General features: G+C 51.3%; 7 protein-coding genes across 7 annotated transcripts; 3 read left to right on the top strand and 4 right to left on the bottom strand.

Annotated features, from left to right (window-relative positions):
* Positions 1-1,149: 1,149 nt before the first annotated feature.
* On the top strand, positions 1,150-6,317 carry LAJ45_11037 (uncharacterized protein; the record flags this gene model as incomplete). The annotated part of the gene is made up of 4 exons (XM_046120549.1): positions 1,150-1,330; positions 1,394-5,755; positions 5,807-6,231; positions 6,288-6,317. 4 exons carry the CDS (start codon positions 1,150-1,152, stop codon positions 6,315-6,317), a joined length of 4,998 nt encoding a protein of 1,665 aa, XP_045966220.1.
* Positions 6,318-9,124: 2,807 nt separating this feature from the next.
* LAJ45_11038 (uncharacterized protein) lies at positions 9,125-10,322 on the top strand (the record flags this gene model as incomplete). The annotated part of the gene is made up of 4 exons (XM_046120550.1): positions 9,125-9,219; positions 9,293-9,898; positions 9,970-10,122; positions 10,184-10,322. The coding sequence occupies 4 exons, from the start codon at positions 9,125-9,127 to the stop codon at positions 10,320-10,322; spliced, it is 993 nt and encodes a 330-aa protein (XP_045966221.1).
* A 356-nt stretch (positions 10,323-10,678) lies between these two features.
* LAJ45_11039 (uncharacterized protein) lies at positions 10,679-12,992 on the bottom strand (the record flags this gene model as incomplete). The annotated part of the gene is made up of 5 exons (XM_046120551.1): positions 10,679-11,032; positions 11,102-11,877; positions 11,930-12,267; positions 12,329-12,407; positions 12,485-12,992. The coding sequence occupies 5 exons, from the start codon at positions 12,990-12,992 to the stop codon at positions 10,679-10,681; spliced, it is 2,055 nt and encodes a 684-aa protein (XP_045966222.1).
* Positions 12,993-16,433: 3,441 nt separating this feature from the next.
* LAJ45_11040 (uncharacterized protein) lies at positions 16,434-17,281 on the bottom strand (the record flags this gene model as incomplete). Its single annotated transcript, XM_046120552.1, has 2 exons — positions 16,434-16,884; positions 16,971-17,281. 2 exons carry the CDS (start codon positions 17,279-17,281, stop codon positions 16,434-16,436), a joined length of 762 nt encoding a protein of 253 aa, XP_045966223.1.
* Positions 17,282-18,234: 953 nt separating this feature from the next.
* LAJ45_11041 (uncharacterized protein) lies at positions 18,235-18,916 on the top strand (the record flags this gene model as incomplete). Its single annotated transcript, XM_046120553.1, has 2 exons — positions 18,235-18,580; positions 18,654-18,916. 2 exons carry the CDS (start codon positions 18,235-18,237, stop codon positions 18,914-18,916), a joined length of 609 nt encoding a protein of 202 aa, XP_045966224.1.
* Positions 18,917-19,527: 611 nt separating this feature from the next.
* On the bottom strand, positions 19,528-20,772 carry LAJ45_11042 (uncharacterized protein; the record flags this gene model as incomplete). The annotated part of the gene is made up of 2 exons (XM_046120554.1): positions 19,528-20,484; positions 20,554-20,772. 2 exons carry the CDS (start codon positions 20,770-20,772, stop codon positions 19,528-19,530), a joined length of 1,176 nt encoding a protein of 391 aa, XP_045966225.1.
* Positions 20,773-21,528: 756 nt separating this feature from the next.
* Positions 21,529-22,397, bottom strand: LAJ45_11043 (uncharacterized protein; the record flags this gene model as incomplete). The annotated part of the gene is made up of 5 exons (XM_046120555.1): positions 21,529-21,543; positions 21,609-21,935; positions 22,042-22,061; positions 22,149-22,194; positions 22,299-22,397. The coding sequence occupies 5 exons, from the start codon at positions 22,395-22,397 to the stop codon at positions 21,529-21,531; spliced, it is 507 nt and encodes a 168-aa protein (XP_045966226.1).
* Between the last annotated feature and the right edge of the window lie 486 nt (positions 22,398-22,883).

The following is a 22,883-nucleotide window of genomic DNA, read 5'->3' on the forward strand; positions in this document are numbered from 1 at the left end:
CCCCCAAGAGAGAAGAATATAGCTGCTCAGGATCGTGGAAAAAGGGCAAACTTTCCTGCCGATCACCCGGGCTAGAGACCAAGGAGAAAGTGAGAAGCCAGAGGACAGGATAAATCCATGTTTCAAGGGCCTCAGGGCTGGTTAGCTTCTCCGTTGTTCAAGCCCTTCTGCTGGAAGGCCCACGTTCTAGGTTGCATGCATCCTAGAAGTTCAGGTATTCTGCCTACTTCTTTACCAATTCACGTCAACTTACTTGCCGCGGCCGCCCGTTTAGCAGCGATAACTCCAATTGCATTTGGGGGCTTGGAAAGATAAATATCACCCAAAACCATCACCATATAAGTTGTTGCGCCTCAGACTCACCAGCTTCCCCTTTAGATCGTACCGACCTTTATTAACACGTAATATCTTCCGTTTCTTCAAATTCCTAGTCCAAAAGTCCAAGCGATTCCGAGAGGAATTCTGCTGGTCTGATGAAGAGCTGTCGATTCCTCCTGGAACACACGGCACAAACACGCATCTCCTCGCAGATATGTGTGCATCAAGCTATAACAGCCCAAGCTTATGATATATTGAAAGATTGATTACGATGAGTAGATCTCGAAATTTGAAAGTATGTACTTTACACCGTACCAAGAGTAGGAAGCTGAGGCCAGAGTATAGTTAGTAAAGCTGTGACAAAAACACGTATTTTCTTACTGACAATACACTTCATTACATGTACATAGCTACATGTAGCAGCTGCGCAGCTGACGATGTTCCAGGCATTGGTACAACATATGCATGAAAACAGAATCCAATTCCAACAGAAGTCTCTAAAGAATCACCTGTTAGAAAAAAAACCCCTATTACTCCGGTTAATTGCACATAGTGTAAGGTATCAGCTGGTCAAAAGTTTGTAACAAGATTGACTGATTTTGTTTACATCTCGTTTCATGCGGCGGAGACGGAGAAAGCCGTGTGAGCCTCGCCTAGTCAATAATTCCAGATTCCAGCCACACACTCTCTTTCAACCTCCAACGAACTAGCCACGAAAACAACGCCATCCCCAGGTTCCAGTTTCTCGTGAGAACACCCCAAACCTCAAAGCGCGCGACGGTCTTGCTGAAACTTGCCTCTTACTGCCTTAAGTACGTGCTGTCTTTCGAAATGGCGCAATCAGCAGCATCTTCGTTCGACGACTTTCAAAACTTGCATAACACACTGATAGATCCCCGCGGCCCAAATCTAGCGGTGCTAGCGGAAGAGCTGGAATCACGCACTGCAGAACTGAAAAAGCTGCTCGAGGTTCCACCTAAGAATGATGCTAGTCGAACGAAGGTCAAGTCCGGTAAGCTACATACTGCCTCCACGCGTTTCCCAGACGAGCCCGTATTAACTTTACCTTGCGCAGGAAAACTGGAGATTAATGGGGGAGAGTACAAAATCAATGAGCAGTTTATCCAGGAGGCGACGCAGCTGTCAGATGACTTCAACATGGATGAGGTAGAGGCAGCAAGGCTGTTATTTAGGGGATCTGAGGAGATGCAAAAGCTAGATCGGTCGGCCTTCCAAAGCGCCGTCTTTCTCTACCATACTCGTCGACAAAACCTTCTAGAATGCTTACGACTAATACTCTCCTACGCGTTCAACGATAATACAGATCCTGAACTACGACAATTGGCCAAGGAAACGGTTGATGTGCTATCTCCACTCAAGACTTGTGGGCAAACGTTTGCCGAGAGGTGTATTTCAGCGATGGGGTCGGTGCGGCAATCTGTGGAGCAGTTGAGGGCGAAGGAGAAACATGATCATACGCTTGGGCTAGAGAGTACCCCAAGTAATAAAGAGGACTTAGAGCTACATGTTCGGTTCCTAATCAATCAACATGAAGCCCTTGCATCTAGTGTTTACTACTTGGTCAAACTAAAGCGGGCCACAGTCTCAGATTTCAAGACTTTACTCAACACCGTCAAGACCTTTGAGAAACATGACACATTCACCCTTCACCACATGCTTCCACTGTACGCCTTCATCACTATGCTCTGCGAGACCGATTCACCTCTGAGTTTTGAGGAGACTATCCAACTTCATAAAGAGATGTTGAGTAACTATAAATCATCACCATGGCCGCTAAAATATATCCATGCATCCGTCAATGTATTGTGGATAAGCGAATTTAATGGACTCTGCAATGATCCTCCAACCATCGATGCACCAAGTCTTCAAAAACTAGACTACATGTCCGATATATTTGAGCCATCAAAAGAGGCGTTGGAGCAGGGTGCATTTGAATTTTTACTTGCGGTGTGCGCGGACGTTAGTGCCGAATGGGACCTCAACTCAGCAAAAGAGGACTTGCACCGATTTTTACAGACTCGAGTATCACCAGTCGATCACCGTGGTCATATATCAGTACCTTTCAGGTCATTAATGATCAATCAGATAGAAATTTTTGTGGATAGTTTCATCTCAAACATGGCAGATATATTAAAGGATATCAAGACGCGGGAGGAAGAGGACGTATTGTTAGGGCGGAAGACTTTGGGGTATGAGCTAGAGAGATTTTTCCTTATCATTCATTATGCATATTTGGGGCGACGAGACGCCGGAATGGTGTTTTGGAGTGACCCAGAAAGTAATTTGCACGGCTTTATCTCTTGGGCATCGATGAGGCAAACACCATTTATGGCGGCTACCTTCAGCTATATGCTAGCTTCATTATCGTTAGGCAAAGTTGCCGCCGAACACACGCATAGATTTCTCCTTGACGAGGCCAACCCCGGGAGCACCAAAAGAAGGACAACTTATCTGTCGTGGGACTACATCTTCAAACAATTCCAACTGTATATTGGCCAGTTAGAAAAGCGATCACAGCAGTTAGTCCCAGCGAATGCCTTCAGGCCTCCCCTCCCGCCGCCAATTGAAACTACGGAGCCTGCGCCTGAGTTGAGTATGATGTTGGACGGATTCATGCGGCTAATTTCTCAAATTGTACAAGAATGTCCGGATGCCAAAAATTGGCTACTTCATGAGAGCCCCTTCAGAGTTATCCCTGCTCTATTTGAGCTCCTTGGGTTACAAGCGTCTATCCAACTGTGGGATTCTATTTTTTCAACCATCACTGCTTTCTTGACTGAGAAGACTGAAGCTATCAATAACGAAATATGGAAAGCAATTGACGATTGGGCTCTTGGAGCTGCTCCCCCAACTACCGCTCTACAACTCGGCGCCATCCCTGGAAAGGCCTTCGCCCAAGCTGGGTCTGAGAAACTTGACGCAGTAGTTACTTCGGTCCATCCTGCCGAGGCCTTTGTGCGTCTGCTTGCCACTTTGATTTCGCCGGCATCTCATGACCAGCTTAAAGACGCTCTACCATTTCCCGAAAACCTTGGTAGCATGAATCGGTTATCCGGGATCGATCCATACGTCGATTTTATTTTGGGAACGATTTTCTCAAGTACCACGGTGCAGAATCTTCCTCCCGACCTTGTACTTCCGGTCGACAAGCAAGATGTCCCAAGCGAAATGTTGACCCGCTCACAGTACCGGAGTTTTCGTCCGGCGCTCCAGTCTAGCTGCTTGACTTTCATTCATACTTGTCTTGCAACATTTAACGAAGATCTTCTCAATATCGCAGGCTCCAATATTTCTCTTGATTCTGCGATGAAGGCATCTTCCCTTGAGACCTATGCAAAGCTACATCCATTTGCCAGGGTCATGGAGCATATCCTTACTGAGAAGTGTTTTAACGTTTTCTACGAAATCTTGAAGCTCGGCGTTGAGGATCTACAAACTGCGGACGTACCATTTCCTCTGGTTGAATCAATCTTGACAGTCATCAACATTTTGGATCTTGCGTTGCAAATGCAGACAACATTTTTTGAGTTTGTTCGTCCTTTAGTCAAGCGTGACGACGGCATGCGAAAGGTAAACGTAACTTCTAACGGATACGGGTCCATTGAAGAAGCGGTCCTACACCATTTGGATATCGCAGTATTTTTAGGACTGTTCGTGGGGAGTGCCAACCAGGATATCACCATGGCTGCGTTGAGCCTCCTCCAAAGGCTTTCCACACGGCCAAAATTGGTGTCAACGGCAGGGCCATCACATACGTTTGGGCGGAAAATCGGCAGGAATCGTCTTCTAGGGATTATCGAGTCAAGTCCGGAGTCTCGTCGGATTTTGTTCAATTTCATTCACCAATGGGATGCGGATGTTGATGATGAAAACCCAGATATGCGATATCCACTTAAATTTGGTATATTAAAATTGCTTAATAGCAGTTTATCAGAACAACCAAATGAGTATACCCTTGCTCACTTCTTACTTGGATTCGGATACGACGAACAAGACGGCATTAGTCTTAGTGTTGAAGATGGAGGCATTGGATCTGGAATTGCTCTTCTCCATAGTATTTTGGCGGTTGTGGATGATGCTGTTGTATCGGATGATGAAGGCATGTCGTTTGATGGGGCTCTGTGCCAGCTGAAGAATGAGTGTTTCACTGTATTCAAACGGCTGTGGAAAGCGTCTTCCACATCAAGTGAAATGCTTTATGTCCTTCGAGCCAACAAACTCCTGTTTTCTCAGTTCATGGGGGAGCAGGTCCTTAGAACGACTAGCACGTGGGATGGTGTTCCATTTGGTTGCCTAGAGTTCTTCCAAGAGGGTAAGGCTTTAGGGCTTTGCAATTACATTGGAAGACGGGCCTCATTATTCAACTATATTGCACTGGAAATCCGACAATTGGCCGCTCAAGGGGCCTCAACAATGGTCTCAAAATATCTCTCAACACTGCTTGGAGTAACAAATCTCGATGGGGACCCAATGCAAAATATCCACATTATTGACCTTCTCGACTTCTTAGAACTAGAAGCGCCCGAAGCCCTGCCAACTCCAAAAATTACCTATTTCCATGACCTCAACCTTGCAGCATTTCAACTAAATGACCAATTTGGCAATCCGTCGTTTCACCTACCAAATATTGAACAAATTCTACTGCTACGTAAGCAAGAGTTACTGACCTCAGGGACTGTACACCCTCATGACGAAGATGTGGTCCAAGCTGAACTTGCTGATATTCTAAATTACCTATTTGCCGAGAACCAGCTCCGTTACTTCAGAGGCGCAAGACTTGAGTGTTTGAAGTCTTGGGAAACGCTAGTTGCTGTCATGTTGGAAGATTGTGAATTCGAACCGGCGGCAAAAACCTCGTTTCTGCTACAGGCATTGCAAGCTATCATGCCGAAGGTCGAGTCATACAGCAGCAGCGATATTGAGAGTGCTCATGTACTCAGTTCGTTGACACATTCTCTGATCACTCATCTCAGATTCGACATCAAAACTTTCGGCAAGGGCCGGTCAAGCGACTTGGCAAGTGATCGAATTTACGACCTTTTCCGGGTTTCATTAAGGTGCATCCAGTCACCAATGGCGACAGCAAGGCTACGCGAAGACTTTTATAACATCGCATATCGGTCCCTGCAGGGCACATCGGACCTTCTGCAGCAAGGGAGCGCCACTCGCACTCACAATATCCAAACGATCAAGGCGTCCGGTGACCGCTTGTTGGAGGTTTTATGTAACGATGCCTACTCAGGTGAGGGACAGTGCAAGATAGTTGCGCTATTACTTCTGGAGGCACTTGTTGCGCTTGCTACAGCCGAGTCGTCGCATTATGTGGTTGATGCTTTGATGCGACAGAATTTCTTGGTAGTACTCGTGGATTCAACAAAACAAATCCGCACGGACCTAGCGACCACAAACTCTAATGGTAGGTTTTCCAACCTTGGATATCCCTCCTACCATCACTAACAGAAAGCAGACATCCCTTACTTGATGCGTTCTTTCAAGGCAACCACCGGCTTCCTCGTCCGGATTGCACAAACTAGAGTCGGTGCAGGCCATATCATTAATGCTGGTCTCTTCAAAGCCCTTCGCGAGAGCAAGCTCTTCTCTGTTGATCCTGACCTTGGGGTCGGAATTAACGACCCCAAGGCACTTGAGAAATACTATGAGCTTCTCACGCATGCTACGCGTGTTGTTGTCGCCTGTATTCTTTCCAGAGGCCAGGCCAATCGCCAGGCGATAACCGCAGGGAAACAATTCCTGATAGAAAACCGGCCTGTCATACTGTCGGTGTTTAAGAGACATGCCAACATTGGAGGTCCACGGATGGAAAATATCAAAGACCTAAACGAGTTGGTGGGAATGTTTGTGTTGTTGATTGCGTTGACGGATTTCGTTGAGGTTTGTTTACCCTGCATGCAGTCCATGAGAAGGCGCTGTGACTAACCGACCCACAGTACGAAGAGAACCTGCCGATACATGCGTAGAGTGAGCCTAGAGTGAGGTTCGATATGCCAGTCTGTTATACGTTAAAGGCAAAATTGGGGTTTATCTTTTTTTCTTTCTTTTGATTCTGGATGGGATTATATGGGATGGTCTGTTCTTGTGATACCAACCTGTTATGCTTGGACAACCCAGTAGAGTCCGCTACTGTTTTTTTTTTCTTTCCTTTCTCTCGATCTTTTGATGAGTGTCGTGTAAATGTAATGTGCTACAAAATAGTGTCTTCTTTTTGGTGCGTGTGTAAGTGGAACGGAGTATTGCGGTTTCAATGGGATGAAGCTTTGTGTTGCATTTTTCGATCCTTGTCCGGTGGTTGAAGCAGCGAGTGATAACCTATGATTCCATGTTGAAAAGCGGGTCGCAATAAAGACAGGTCTTGATTAGCAGAACGAGGGAGCGGAAACTCAATTCAAAGTTGTCTCAATAGAAACCAAACCACGGACTAGAAAGCAAGGCTATTGACACCATCTCGCCTCTAAAAATCTCTACCAGTAACACCTCTCTAGAGCGGCTTGATGTCTTCTGTCGGAGTGCCCCCCCTTCGTCATTCCTCGAGCTGGGAGCTGTGCTTAATTAAATCCGGGATGTTGCGTGATTCGGAATCCATAGTCCTAAAGCGAGGAATCTAAGCACAGTTGGTCTGAAGCAATAGCCCCTGGCGGGGCACATGTAGTTGGTTGGTTCTATCCAACAGGAGATGTGGGTGAGCAGAATCGTGTTAAAGTGGGTGGAAGTTGGTTTAGTCTTGAGGAACTCTGAGGTTCAGAGGATTCTCCGGTGGCTTTTAAAGCGCCCCTGCACAGGTTCAAAGTTAGGGTACAGCCCCAGCCATCAACACCCAGCCCGCCGATACCTAACACTAAGGATTACTTGTAGTCTGGTGTGAGACGACATCTTCTCCTACTTTACCACCCCTCTGTCCTTCGATTTGTTCCCCCACCCTCCACCCCATGTCGTACGCCAGAACACGGCTTTGGCTAGGTGTTTTTCTAGGAAGACCAAAAGATGAAGCGCAAATACCACGGATTAACATACAGAGAACACTAAAGAGATCATACTGCGAGGGCGAGCACCACCCAGAACCGGGCAGAGAACCTTTGGCCATCTAGAGATAATGCTAACGACACAATCTTCATCCATTGCAGAGGTTCCCGCACGAGCGTAACTAACTCAAATGATGAACTAGGTCCATGCCGCTCTGCATTCCTGCTGGAAACTTGTCTGTTGCTGCACGGAAGGCGTCCGAAAGATGAATGAAACGCCCTAGGTGGTAACTGGACTATGCGACTGCCGGTCTGGAAATGGTTGGGGTGAAGCTAGATATGTAACAGACACCTAAAAACCACCGGCATACTGCTACTATCGGCCTTCCCCTCCGAGAGATCAAGGCCTGGCTATTGAGATCGCGCTACCACGAATGTCCGGCGAGTGATATATTGTGATGCACATGGAATAATCACTATATACAAGAAAATGGGGCCCGCACTTCCTGTTGTGCTTTGTAGCAAACTTTGCACTGCCACTTTAGTATTGTGATAGATACTACGTCCCAGTACAAGAAAGATTTAAACTGGGGTCTAAGACCGAAGGGTGCTCGGCGGGTAGAGTACTAGCGGAACCAAAAAAAAGCGCAAGTGCTATTGCCTCGGCAAAATAAGAACGTGATACGAATTTTCACTCTATGATCTGTGAGGATATTCTTGTGCTACGAAAGTTGGTTTTAGGTGACAAGTCCTTGGGAAGCTCATAGGCGATGACCGGCCGATAACTACCGGAGCGACTACCTTTTCGGCAATAGATTAGCACCAATAATCTTGCGAGCGAGCATCGTGGAGGAGGAGTGGTTCGTGTCTCAGACATTAGTAGCTGTGGGAGCTTCTTCTTTCGACTATAGATTATTATCCGGAGCGGTAGGAAGCCTAGTGCAACCACAGACCGAAACTACTACAAACTACATACAGCTATTCAAGTCGACTTCTTAGAATCAGGTAATCACAAATAGCTTCTGGGAGGAATAGTAACGTACCTACTTGAATGAATCCAAATCATGGCCATGTCTATCATTCACAGCCAACTACGCCCGCCAAATCGTCCGAGTGATAATCCATGAGTCTTTGTCAACGTTTCAAACCAAGAGGCCTAGCACCCCCATGCACCATTACCTGAGAACTCCACATCTTACCTAACACCAAGCATGACTTGAGTGAGGATCATCCTGAGGGGTAAACTAACAGACACAATCCTGTCTGTCTCCCCACTCTCGATAGCTCCCCACTCGCTCACCTCGTTCGGGAAACGATAACGCTTGATCTCCTCTCCACATGTGTAGAAATGACGCGCCGAAAGCCCAACCACGTATCTCTGTGTCACGCGAGAGTCCCCAATGCCCGAATCATGGCGCATAAGCGAGCGCGTACCCTTGCATCAGGCAGGGATTGTTTGCTTTTTGGGGTGCAGTTTTTTTTTCGTGAACTGCTTGTTGGGATCTAGTGGATCTACTGCATACAGATGAGTGGAGGAGTGGAGGAGTGGAGGAGAGAGGAGCAGTGCTAAGATAGAGGCCAGAGAGGTTTGAGGTGGGAGAGAGATAGGAAGCTATATACCACACTCCCCCTCCGCCTCTCACCATCCTCCTCCTCCGTTACTTCCGAGTATCTGGGTAGCTGCTCTGCTTGGGTGGGGTATTTACATTATCTCGAGCTCCTCGTCCACCACCGCTATATCTTCAACAAGGTCAAAATCTCCTCCATCACCAGACAGACAGAGCACCGCAATACCTCCACACCTCACGATGGGCCCTACACTCCCCACCCACGGCCAACTCAGCATGTCCGAACGCCGGAACACCTTCCCCCTCAGCAACTCGTCCCGCCAGAAGCCACGGAAGTAAAACCTCTTTTTTCCAAACCCTCTCCAAACAATCCCCAAACACCAGGACCGCAAACTAATAGATCCACAGATGGCCGCTCGCCTTCCGCTTCATCAAAGGCGCCATCCACCACGCCATCATCATCCCCGTCTCCATCCACACGCTCTTCACGCTCCTTATCGTCTCCCTCGACGCCCACAGCGCCTACAACCTCGGCATCCCCGCCTCCATCGTGCCCTCCCTCTCCATCGTCGTCGGCCTCATGCTCGTCTTCCGCAATAGCTCCTCTTACGACCGCTACTGGGGCGGCCGCACCGGGCTGCAATCCATCGTCAATAGTGTGCGAAACCTCACGCGCTCCTTCCTCGTCTGTGGGCCCAACGACGACGACCAGGACCGCGCCGAGACAGAGAAGGTCGTAAAGACCCTCGTCGCGATCATGTATGCCGTCAAGAACCACCTCCGCGGCAATTGGGGCGCCATGGAATTTCAGCCCGAGTATCGCATGCTGGTGCCGGAGGGCCTGGAGGGCCATGAGGGCGAGGGTGTGGGCATGGCGCTGGAGTTGGGGTTTGTGGTCGAGAGGTATATCAAGAGGGGCGCGAGGAAGGGCGCGTTTAATGCGCCGCAGTCGGCCATGCTGAATGGACAGTTGAATGGCATTATGGATGCGTATGGGCAGATGGAGACTATCAAGTGAGTGGTTTTGTTGGCTTTATGGGTCTCCCGGAAGAGTAAAGGTGGTGCTAACGGACGGGAATGAATAGATTGACACCAATCCCCATATGTCAGCAGATCCACCAGAAACAGGTGCTGGCACTCTACTGCTGCATCCTCCCCTTCTGTCTGGTGGACGAGATGGGCTGGTGGACGGTGCCCGTCATATCCTTGATCTGCTTCACGCTCTACGGCATTGAAGGGTGAGTTTCTCCATTTCTCTATCATTCTTCTGGTGGAGTGACACTAGCTGACACTACTCAGTATCGGAGAGGAGCTCGAAGACCCATTCGGCTACGACAAGAACGACATCAAGATTGACGCCATCATCGAGGATGCCAGGCAGGAGGTGTTGGTCCTGCTGGATGGGTGGAGGAAGGGGAGTGATGAGTATTACCAGTAGTGGTGGTTTGCGGGGATTGGTTGGTTGGGAGTAATGGGTGTATGGGTAGTTAGATTCTTTTTTTTCTTTGAACTTATGGTTTTTTGCGTCGTTGACAGGATATGGGATGATGATTATTAAGATGTAAGAAGAAGAGGTTATTAGTATTAGATAGATACCCCCAGTAGGGAAACAAAAATAACGAGTACCACGGCCATTGAAATACTATTAAAGCAAGTAAAAATCAAGAAGCTAGAAGCAAGAAACGTATCATATCTCATCTACCCATCAGTCCATATCTAGCTACGCACATGTAATTAAGCAATCCCCCCCAAGCCCCCCCCCCCCCCCCTTTCTTCCTCCCGCTCTAGTAAAGTCTAATTCACCTCCGCCCACTCCCTAAACCACTCCAAGCACCCCGCATTCGCCACACTCGCCGACACCGCCACATCCATCCCACACAGGATCTGCTTCACCGCAACCTCCACCTTCTTCCCGTTCGTCGTCACCGGTATCTCCGGACACGCCTCCACCACCGCCGGCACATGCCGTGCGCTCAGCTCCCGCCGGATCCGGTCCCGCACCTCCTTCACCAGCTCCGGTGTTAGGTCCTGGCCTGCAGACAGCTTGACGAAGAGTACGACTTGCTCGTCGGTGTCCGTGGGCCGCCGACGGCCGATACAGAGAGCGTCGTCGAATTGCGTGGGGAAGTGCGCGAGGAGGATGTTGTACTATGCCGTGTGTTAGTTATCTGCATGGGATGGGGGGAAGGGCCCCAGGGGGGGGGGGGGGGTAGTTACGATCTCAGCAGACCCAAACCTCACGCCCGCAGGCTTCAAGATTCCGTCGCTGCGTCCCAGCATGACAAGGCCCCTCGTCTCGCCGACGATCTTGACAAAATCGCCGTGGTGCCAGACGCCGGGAAACTGCGTGAAGTAGCTCTTCTTGTAGAGGTCCTCGCCGGCGGGGCCCCAGAAGGATACGGGCATGCAGGGGAAGGGCGTGACGCAGACGAGGTCGCCGGCGGTACCGTCGGGTACTTGTGTGCCGGCGGGGGACCACGCCTGCACGTTCATGCCGAGGCCGAGACACTGGATCTCGCCCGAGTGGACGGGGGAGAGCGGGGAGGGCGCGCCAAAGAGGGAGATGATGTCGGTGCCGCCGGTGATGGATGCGAGGTTGATGGGGCCGAAGGCGCGGTAGACGTATTCGAAGGTTGAGGGGGCGAGGACGGCGGCGGTGGAGTAGATGGCCTTGAGGTGCGGGAGGGGCGGGGGCGACACGGAGTGCTGCTCGAGGAGGGAGAGGTATTTGGCGGAGGTGCCGAAGTGGGTGACGTTTAGGTCGCGGAGGAGGAGGGGCATGGAGAGGCTGCCGTGGGGGTGGAAGGGGGAGCCGTCGTAGAGGACGATGGTGGCGCCGAAGGAGAGGGCTGAGACGAGCCAGTGCCACATCATCCAGGTGACGGTGGTGAACTGGAAGAAGGTGGAGGCGTAGGTCATGTCGCAGTGGAGGATGTGCTCCTTTTTGTGCTGGATGAGGGTGCCGATTGCGCCGTGGCAGATGCATTTGGGTTCTAGAGGTGGGTTAGTTGGGCGCTTTAGAAGGGGAGAGATATGGGAGCTTACTTCCGGTGGTGCCGGAGGAGAAGAGGATAAAGACTGGGTGGTCGGGGTCGAGCTGCAGAAACTCTAGAGGGGCGTCTTTGTCTGCGGCGGTGGAGAGGAAGTCGGCGTAGATGTAAGAGTCCCCATTTATGGGCTTTACGCCGGGGATGTCGGGGGACTGTGAAAACTTGTCGATCACGACGACGGCTTTGAGGGTGGGTAATGCTGCGACTACAAGTTTGAGCTTGTGCATCACGTCGTGCACTTTGCCATTGTAGAGGACTGCGCTGTCGGCAAAGAGGATTGTGGGCTCGAGCTGTACGAGTCTGTCTAGGACAGCTGTAGCACCGTGATCAGGACTGTAGATGTGTATTAGTATGTTGTAGTGAAAATTGAAGAGTGTGATGGAATATAACATACCTGATTCCAGACCATACGCAACCCAAAGACGTCGCTGCAAGCATCGCCACGAGTGCGTCCACATGGTTCGCAACATAACCTACCCAGCTTGCGCCAGTCAGTAAAAACACCTCCCCCTCACTCCCCTCCAGCTCCCCACAGCAATACAAAACTCACCCGTAACCCTATCCCCAACCTTCACCCACCCCTTCATCGCCGCCGCACACGCCCTCACCCTCTCCTTCAGCTGCGCCCACGTCACAAACACCCTCTCCTCCCTCTCCGTCACCTCCACCACCGCCACCTTCCCATGATCCTCATTGCTGCCCCGCAGCGCCCTCGGGAACAGCAGGTTCTCTGCAAAATTGAGCTTCGCGCCGGCGAACCAAGCCGGGCGCGGATAGATGCTCGCGGCCTCGTCCACGACGGTGTCCCACCGCCGCGAGGCAACGATCCCCGTGAAGTCCCACACATCGCCCCAGAACTGCGACGGGTGCTCGACGGACCACCGCCAGAGGGAGGTGTCCTTGTCGGTCTCGGGCCCGAATTGAACGTTGTACTTGGACGAGATGTAGGCTTTGAACCGGTGCATTTGGGTGATCTTGGGGTAGGGGTGCTCCCATAGCTTGCGGCCTGGGATTGCCTCGACGGGGAGTACTGCTGCGGCGGTGGTGTCGAGTACCATCTTTGGGGGCGAGTTCTGGGCTTGGGATGGGGGAGTGGGGGGGAATTGGATAGGTAGGTATATACGCGGGAGCCTTTAGAGGAGAGGAGGGGGGGAGCTTGGGTAGTTATATATGAGCTATATGACTGAGCCTCGGTCTTCGGAGTTGGCGGGTGGACCTGCGATCGAATGGGTCGCTGTTTGTTTGCCAAGTGCGTACCTGCTTTTGCGCGTGCAATTGAGCTCTCCCCTCGGTGTTGACAGTTGATCGTGACCCGCGGTTAGCCGTGGTGTATATATGATATGGCCTGAGGTGTTATTGGGGGGTTGGGACCTGAGTGATAGTTAATCTGCAGCGTCGGGAGAGGTACATATGTACGGTCTTGGCGAGACAGTGATCGGTTCCAGGATAAGATACTCTGTTAAAATAAAGATATACCGCCAAAACTCGAAAAATTGGCTACCGCTTGAATAATTGGTTGGATGGCATCGATCTATATCAGAAGTTTCCCATACAAGTAATTCTGATCTAGCCAGTTTTTCGGGTTATGGCGGTATGCGGAAGATCTTGACTATAATACAGAGGGTAGATCAAGGCCTTATTTATAAATACACAAATATTGTGCCTAGAATAGTCTATATATGACTACATAATGACATATGCTGACACTACTATGAGTACATATACGTAGGACATTGCTCCCAGGCTCGCACCATACATGTAATTTCAACACGCTCGGCTAGGGTCGGGACGGGTGATGGCTGGTGATGCGGGTGTCCTACTTTACTTTCTCGTGGGCAAAGGTCTATTTATATTCTTCATCTACACGCTGAGACACAGATAGAGTCCATATGTTACGGAGGAGCCATGTGAATGTCCCAAGCACAGAATATCACTCGCAGCTGCTACAACGATGCTGTTGAAAATGTAGGACGAGGACGAGACTTGATTCTAATCTCGACAAAGAAACTGGCTACATGTAGCTATATAGCCACGGATCGGACAGCTGCCACTAGACAGCTGCCTTCGACATGACAAGGACAGGTCTCGACAAGACATCTCACCCGTACCCCTTCGACCACCAGTGCTCTTCGTCATGACAGCTCGCCCGCACCCGCACCTGCGCCCGCACCCGTTTGACATCATCCGAAACGCCAAATATCCAACAGATGCAAACGACAGGCCCATCTTCCTGTCCAGCCAGGCACACAAGAGAGGTGTGCCCAACTTAAACCACACCTCACGCATACTACTGCTTCTAACAAGAGCACAGCCTTAGTCCGGGCCGGGGGTGACATAACCCTATAGAAGCTCCCCCCATATATGCATGGATCCCTCGTTATGAGCCTTGAGAACGACTTATCCCCGCGCCTTTTTCCTGCGAGAGCCATAAGCATAAACACCCTAGAAATAATCAGCATTCTTGTTCGCTACCACAGACCGCCACGGAGCGCGTAACCCAGCCCCACCATCGATCCCGGATAGATTGTATATAGGACCCGAACGTCCCGGACCCAAGGATTAAATACCACGACTGGCCGGGTGCAAACGAAGAACACACCACACCCCGTCTTAGTATAGTTAGTCCATGTGAGTACATAGCCGGCCTATCTTCTGGTGGTTGTAAAATGCGGTTTTATTGACCATGAGGTTATACCTGAATTTAAGCGTGGGGGTTCAATGACTCGGATTCGCGCTAAATATCTCATCGAGTGATATATTGTGATGCATTTCTACAACCATCATACACACCCTCATGCTCGGGCCCCTCCAAAAAAAAAAAAAAAAAAAACGGGAAATAAATACACAAAAAGTGATTCCTGCGCCATATACCCCTCCACGGCGATCCGGGCCCAACTAGCGGCTCCTTCTCCCATGGGCGAGGTATATAACCACAGCACCACTCCCACCCCCGGAGTTGAACCCACAACCTTTCGGTCGTGGTGGTTCGTCAACCCACACGGTGTAGCTGAACAAGGCATCTACCCACTAGACTACCCGCCGCACAACTGTCAAGGGCCGGAAGTAATACTTAAGGGAGCGAGGGCAGAGTAGGCTAGGGGGGACACCTAACCCTGATGAGAGACGTTTCACTAAACCCTATCCACCAAGTATACCCGGCCCTGAGTAATTAATTTAACAGATCCCAACGATGAGCTACGTAATGGGGGAAGAAGTTCGGGGGAGACAAACCACACGCAATGAACGACAAGCGAAGACACCTTTTGATCCTTATTCCACTGAGAGAGCCCAACTCACGCCGTAATGCTGTCTGCATCCACCAAAAAGAGCTATCTTTCCCCCAGCGGAATAACATGGTAGTTCAAGCTGCGATAGAATAACCTCTACCCACACACAATACTCCAAGGCCCTCATGTCCCTAGCTCTAGCCTTTCCGTACCCTTATAGACCAAAACACATCACCAAAAGTACAAGTACACAGCAACCCCGTATCAATCCACCCGTCCACGTATCTACCGCACCTCATAAACCACCACCACCACCATCACCCATCACCACATCCAGCACCATAACCCCCTCATATCCATCCATCTAACTACCACTCTCCGTAGCCTCTTCACCCCCCGTATCTACCCGCGGCACAGGCGTAAACGCATCAACTGCACCCGAATCAGCACAAACCACACACATACCCTCCGGCGGAAGAGGGGGGGGGGGGGGTTACGGTTGCAGAGAATGCCAATGGTCAGCCCAATGCTGATGAGAGTGATGAGCGTGAGTGCTGCCTGGGGCGTGTTAGTGTTAGTTGTGGCAGTGTTAGTGGGGGTATAATGAGGAGAAGGGGGGGGGGGGTGGCGTACGATTCCGTGGGGTCCCATTTTGAATGTGTGTGTAGTGTAGTGTGGTGTGGGAGTGCGATAGAGAGCTAGAGAAGAGATTGGTTTTGGGGGGAGGGGGGTGTATGATGGGAGGTTTCTTTGTGGTTGTTTGACAAGAGGATATCTGGTGTTTTTGGTATAAGGGTGATATGGCTGGATGTAAAGTTGAAGTATAGGCCATGGTAACCACAATATAGCTACTTGCATACAGTTAATAAATTAAACAAAAGAGAGAGAGAGAAAAACTTAGCTACATGCATGAGATATCACTCGTTGCTAGATACAGATACCCACGGGCATTGAACAACTTCTTTAGCTCCTATTACTGGGATGTGGATCGATACTGTGTTGGTGGTTGTCCATTGGGTCTTTTTTTTTTTAAAGGGCGGTGGCATGTAGATTTATATATGGGTGACTGGTTGGTTGGGAGTGGGATGATGGTCATGGCCGTAGATCAAGGTAGTCACATTTCCCTCCGGAGCAGAAGTTATGACCATTACCTTGATAAGATCCTGCCTGACACCGGGCACTCAATGCCCATCTACACATTACATTACCACTATCTACCTACCTACACAACCTATCCCCACCACCACCACCACCACCACCACCACCACCACACTACCCCCTCTCCAACCCATTCACAACCATATACCTACTCAGCCCAATCCACCCCCACCTAAACCACCTCATCTGGCTCCTATGATCACTCACCATCGCCTCCCTCGCCACCCTCACCTCCCCTACCGTACTCACAAACCAGCCCGCCCCCTTCCCGCCCGCACCCCCTCGCCCGCCCCCAAACACCGCCTGCACAACGCAATCCAGCACAAACAGATACTTCCGCACAACCCCCACAGTGCCCAGCATCCACAGCTCCACCCCCGCCGCCTCCGACAGCCCTAGCACCCACTCCTGCGCCCCGCGCAGACACGAAATGTGGTTCGGATGCCCCGACACCCCGCGCTCGTCGAACGTGATGAGCACGTCCGGCAGCACCTCGTGGCGCTCGCGCAGCACGCGCGCGATCGTCGAGGACGGCCACGGGCTGTGCATCTGGTCCTGCAGCTCGCTGTTTGTGCCCACCGACCGACCGCTGTTAGCAATCCACCACCACACACACACACGACAACTAGAAGTGGGGAAGGGGTAAGTTACGGATGATCAATACTCTGCACCCGCTCCCTTGCGACGCCGAGGCGCGCGCACGAGGCGACGAGCTCGTGCTTGCGGATGTGGCCGATGCCGTCGGCGTTGCCGGTGGAGAGGCAGATGACGGAGAGGGTGTTGTTGAGGTGGGGCTTTGTGAGGGCCAGGAGCGTCGGGGAGAAGAACATGGCCTCGTCGTCGGGATGGGCGATGAGCAGGGTGATGCGCTTGTTGCGCGGGGGCGCGGTGCGCGTGGTGAGGGCGTAGAGCCAGGTGAGCGTGAGCGTGAGTGGGAGGAGGAGCGCGTGGAGGAGGTTCATCGTGGTGTGGTGGTGGTGGTGGGGGATGGGAGAGAGAGAGAGAACTGGGGATAGTAGAGAGAGGTAGGGATGGATGGATGCGCGGTGGTTTCAGTAAGTATTTACTCTAGCCTCCTCCGCGACCTAGCTACATAACCCATGGCCAGTATCTGCTCAGAGCTCTGCTATACATAATCGACAAGGAACAACCTCTCCCCCCCCCCCCCCCCACGCCGAGTAACTGGTAGCCAGAGCACTCTACGCGACAATGCTTGGTATATCCGACCGAACGCACCGATCGTGACGAGATAACCTCCTCGGAGGCCTTGATGATGCTTCACTTTTACTCGACCTCGCCCCAAGTACACATACATGTCGATATTGGTTTCAGCGCTGCAGGGGGTCTCCACGTCACACACACACCCTCTCTCTATCTCTCTTTACTTCTTGCTCTCGGTATGTAGTGTGTAGATAGAGTAGATACAATCTCTCTGGCCCCTCAGACCGGCACAGAGCAATTGCTGTGTTTCAGCGCGCGAGTGTACTTTATGTGACAGCTCGTTGCTTGGTTGTTAGCGGTGAGTGCACAACCTGGATCATGAGAGAGCACTCGGCCATCTTTTACACCCGCACCGGGCTCCGGGCGGCATCTGAGGCGGCGGAGGGGAGTGGAATGGCGGGCAGGTAGCTGCTATCCAGCGACAGCCGTGTTGAAGGCGTGTGTGTAGAGCTCCTCCTCGCATAGCTACTACATACGAGCATCAGTGGGCTGGTGCTGGTGTCTTATGTAATCCACGCACCACCAGCTCAGGGGAAACCCGCCGAACGGCAACTCCCGCTCCCGTCGTTCGTGTCCTCTGCTACCTACTGTACTCACAACTTAACTATTCACACCACAATCACCCACCTTACGCTCCACAATCCACCACTCCACAAACACCCCCCCCCCCTCCCCCCAAATCCACACCACAGCAATGGCAAAACCCAAGAACCCCAAACCCACCAAGGACCCCATCACGATCGCCGAAATGCCACTCTCCCGCCCCCCGCCCACGTCCACCTCCACCGACGGCGCCCCCCGCCCAAAAACGCTCGTCGAGCTCATCGACGAGAAGCGGCCGCGGCACCCCGACGGCACGCCCATCCTGCCCTCGAACGACGACGACGACGTGGTCCTGTTCGGCGCCGGCATGACAGCCGCGATGTGGACAGGTCCGCTGGCCATGCTGCTATTCACATTCGACGTGCTGGTGCACCAGCAGTACGTGCAGGAGGTGGAGATGGCGGAGATCGTGTGGCGGGTTGTGAAGGCTGTTCCTGGTTCGTACCTCTTCTTCCTCTCTCTCCCCTTTGCTTTGGAGGTAGCAGGAACTGACAGAGAGGGGACGGACAGCGATGTTTATACTCCTCTACGTGTTCCACCCGCGGCGGCACTGGGCGAGCGTGCAGCTGTTCTTCTTCGTCGTGAGCGTGGCGGCCGGCTGCTGGGTCGTGCATGCGGTCAACAGGTACGGGTACTACAAGGTGATGAAGCGGGCGCCGGCGGTGGGCACGTTGTGGATTTGGGCGGCGGTGGAGATGACGCTGGGCCCCGTGGTGCTGAGTTCGTTGGTGGTGGCGGGGTATACGTGGTGGATGGGGTATGGGTTTTTGTAGATGTAATAGCGGCGGTGGGGGTGGGAGTGGGAGTGAGAGTTTGTAGTGGGGGGGTTTTGAGCGGTAATATACCATATATGTTTTGTTGTTGGCTGCATGCACTACGCAGCCGGGTTTTCTGGTAAATGTCTTGAATGTTGTTTCACACAGATTTTGGGCAGTATTGGGCACATTGGTAATATTGTAGAAAGTGCAATGCTAGCTCCGGAAAAGTTGCTGCTGCCAAGATGGACGAACAAAGCTTATTTCAATCATTGACCCTGTCAAGTCCAACTGATCGCCGACCACAACATGTACGTGATGAGGATATGAGAACAATGATTCCAATGTGTTTGAGTATATTTTATTTATACTGAATATTAGATTTATATCTACGAGCCCCCCAATATACAGCGCTCACACCCCCCATGCACCCTCCCGCCATGCTAAAATACACCAACCAAAAAACAATAAAAAACCAAAACCACAAAAAGCCCCACATCAAAACAAAAGAAAGCAATCGAAACGAGTCGACAAAAGAAAATAAAACAAGGCTATAGACAAGTACGCCCCACCCCACCTCATAAACCAACTAACCATATGTATGCATCAATCACCCAAGCACAACACAATTACGACCGCCTCCCCAAGTTCATCTGCAACTGCCTATCCAAATCCGCACTCTCCATCCTTCCATGGCCCACGCCAAACTGCACGGGCGCCCCAGGGTGGAACCTAAACTCGACAGGCGTAGCCGGCACCTCCCCCGGGGCCTTCAGCCCCATCTGCGCCAGCTTCTCCTTCACGCCGTCCCGTCCCGCCTGGTTCGAGACCCAGCTATTGACAGACCTAAACTTCGGCTCCTCACTATCGACACTGCTCCTCCTCGTGGTCCACGAGAACCTCGACACCTGGGCCACCGGCGGCTCCGGCGGCGGGCCAAACGACGCATACATCTTCCTTGCGGCGGCCTTCTCGGGGTACGGCTCTGTCTGGCTGATGGACGACTCCATGCCCGGGGAGCGCATCTCCTCGTAGACGGGCGGGAGGGGGTCCGCGCCGGTGGTGGTGGCGGGGTTTGCGGTCTCGGGGCGGTAGAAGGTGCCTACGTCGACGCTGTGCGCCGGCGGGTTGATGAAGACGAGCGGCGGGGGTTTTGGCATTGTGGGTGGTGGTGCGACGGAGGCGGCGCCGGTGCGCTGGCTGCTGCCGCCGCCGAAGAGGGTGCTGGGTGGGGCGGTGGGGTAGGGGTGGGTGTAGGGGTGTGACTTCTCGTCGGGGTAGACGGTGGGGGAGGGGCGGGCTTTGCGGAAGCGGTAGAGGAGGAAGGCGATGAGGGCGAGGACGAGGATGCCGCCGATGGTGCCGCCGGCGATGGCGGCGTTGCGGTTGTGGGTGTTGGCGGGGGAGGGGAGGATGTTGGGGAGGGCGGTGGGGGTGGTGGTGGTGGTGGTGGTGGTGGAGGCGGAGGGGAGGGTGTCGGCGAAGGCGGTGGTGGAGGTGGAGGTGGAGGTGGAGGTAGTGGTTGGGAGGGAGGCGGAGATGGTGGAGCTGATGGGCGGGCGGTTTCGGGAGTCGTTTCGGGAGGACTGGGTAGGTAAATATCAGTATATATAGAGCTAATGGATGTTTGAGGATAAATGTAATATAATACATACATCATCATCATCGTCATCCTCATCATCACTCTCGTCATCGCTTTCAACCTCGTTTTTCTCAGCTTGGATATCCTTATCCAGATGCACCGCATCCTCAATTGTCTGGTTCAGAGAATCCGAGTTCTCCTCTGCCTCCCGGCGGTCAAGTGGAATTGCGGAGACTGCCGCAGCAGCGCCGAGAAACAATGCATATCTAAGGCGGAGGTTGTTGTTTGGCATCTTGATAAATTTGGTAATGATATTTTTAAAGAGTAAAATTGTTTTTGGAGGTGTAGAATATTTTGAATGCGAGGAGGCAATGAAGCGTTCGCAATTCGGGGCAGGAGAGAGGTCGTTATTGTAAAATGGGGTACGTGCCGGACGTAGACTGGGAAAATATAAAAAGTGGTAGATGTTTATTTTTTACCTGCACCACAAATTCAAGGCACTGCCCGAAGAGCTAGAATCGAGCCTGTCGAAGAGTAAAGAAGGAAAGAAAGAAAGAAAGAAAAGGAGGAGAAAAAAGGTTTGTTCACCAAAGGAACATAAGGTGAAAGTAAGAAAAGAAAAGAAGAAGGGAAGAAGAAGGAATGAAAAGAATCGAAATATTCGAAGAGTGTATGAAGAGAAGATGAAGCCCGTTCAGTCACAAGTCCAAAACTCGTAAGGAAGCGGATGTTACCCACCAATGTATATAACCCTTTGACACCGTACAAGCTGGAACTAGTCCATAGCGCGTAAACAGGGGCAATCCTATACTTAGTTATCCACAACCCACTGTACGTAGGTACATTTTGATTTGTGCATGAAGCCGCCCGCAAGACGATCATTTCAACTTGCCGGGCTGGTACGGCCCCCCCCCTAAAACGGGCATGAAACCATATGTGTCTCACATCAACCATTCAACACAAAAGAAAATCGGGGTAAAAAGGAAAGCTTCTTATGTCTGTAGCGAAGTGAGGGTTTACTCGGATGAGTTCCGGATCATGCAAGAAGCTATGTCTTTCTTGTCTAGTAAAAGAAGAAAGGAATATTAGTACGGTAGTACGGTTATGAAAGCAGTAGTCTGGACTTACTGAAGTTGAAGGGGGTACCCAGTTAGTAGCCGTTGCTAACCACAACAACAAAACCGCCTCCCACAGGCAACCCCCTTTACCAGCATTAGGCATCTCCAGCTCCCGGTTTAAATTGATTCCTCTCCAAACAAACTCTAGCGAGAAAAACACCGTCGGTCTTCTACACGAGTGGTAGAGTGGAGCCCGGACATGATGAGGAAGGACGAGGATAGCTACATCGAATAGATTGTTCAGATTAAATTTCGTTAAAGGACCTTGTCGCCAGGATGACCACAACTCGGATAGAGCCGAGCTAATCATATCCGGGATCAAGCAGATCTGATCTTGCTGTTTTGCCAAGGAGCTGAATTGTGGCGGATAATTGGGTATTGGAACGCCCCCGAATAGTAGACGAAAAGAAAGAGCCATAGTTGAGCTTGCAATTATAGCCTACCCTAGATAGCCATTGCGAACCTAATTCTGTATTCAGCTCTTTTGCATCCTTCTCTCGTCACGAGAAAGCTTCATGTCGAATCAAATCCCACTTGGCAGGAAACATACTGGTACCCTCAACCAGCCAACCAGTAAGGCGCAAATAGTAGTACTTCTAAGCACTCAAAAAGAACTGCTCTCAAAAGATTAAAGACAATCCGAAACGTTGCAGTTTAGTTGCTTCTATTTGACGATGAGTTTATACTTCTCCCGGGGTACGTTAGCTGCAGTGCAATCGTGAATTCCCCAGCCAGCGGCTACATAAACCCTAATAACCTCACGAAGCGCCACTCGCACCTTCCCGCTTTTCTTCCCCATTTCACCCCCCCCCCCCACCTATTTTACTTGAGGCTCCGACGGGCATACGTACCCCGACGTCTCGAGTTACCCTTCCACAAGTGACCTGAAACGGGCAAGATCTGGAATTGTTCACTTCAAGGCTTAAGTTACCTCGATCTCGTAGAAGGTTTCGAAGGGTTGACGTATGTGCCCTTTTGTTCGCGACAAGACAAAGCAAGGCACTTTTTCGAGATGTCGATCACCAACAGGTAGAGAAGAAAGGATGCCTTGTGGGTGTGTGTTTGGAAGTAAAGGTGCGGCGTACGGCGGTCCTGGGAGGTGGCCGATTCGCTCGCTCGCTCTACTTAGAGTAAGAGAAGAGGATGTAGCTTCCCATCCGGCGCCGACCACAAATACCTGGTAAACAAGCCAAGAAGCTTCCGCTCGCATAATCCCTAGTCTGCAGCAATCAAAGGAAAAAACTTTGTTTCTGTTTATTGATGTTTATTCTTATTCTTATTCTTA

The sequence above is a fragment of the Morchella importuna genome, assembly GCF_003444635.1.
Source record: "Morchella importuna strain M04M26 chromosome Unknown Morimp01GS055, whole genome shotgun sequence".
Classification (NCBI taxonomy): Eukaryota; Fungi; Ascomycota; class Pezizomycetes; order Pezizales; family Morchellaceae; genus Morchella; species Morchella importuna.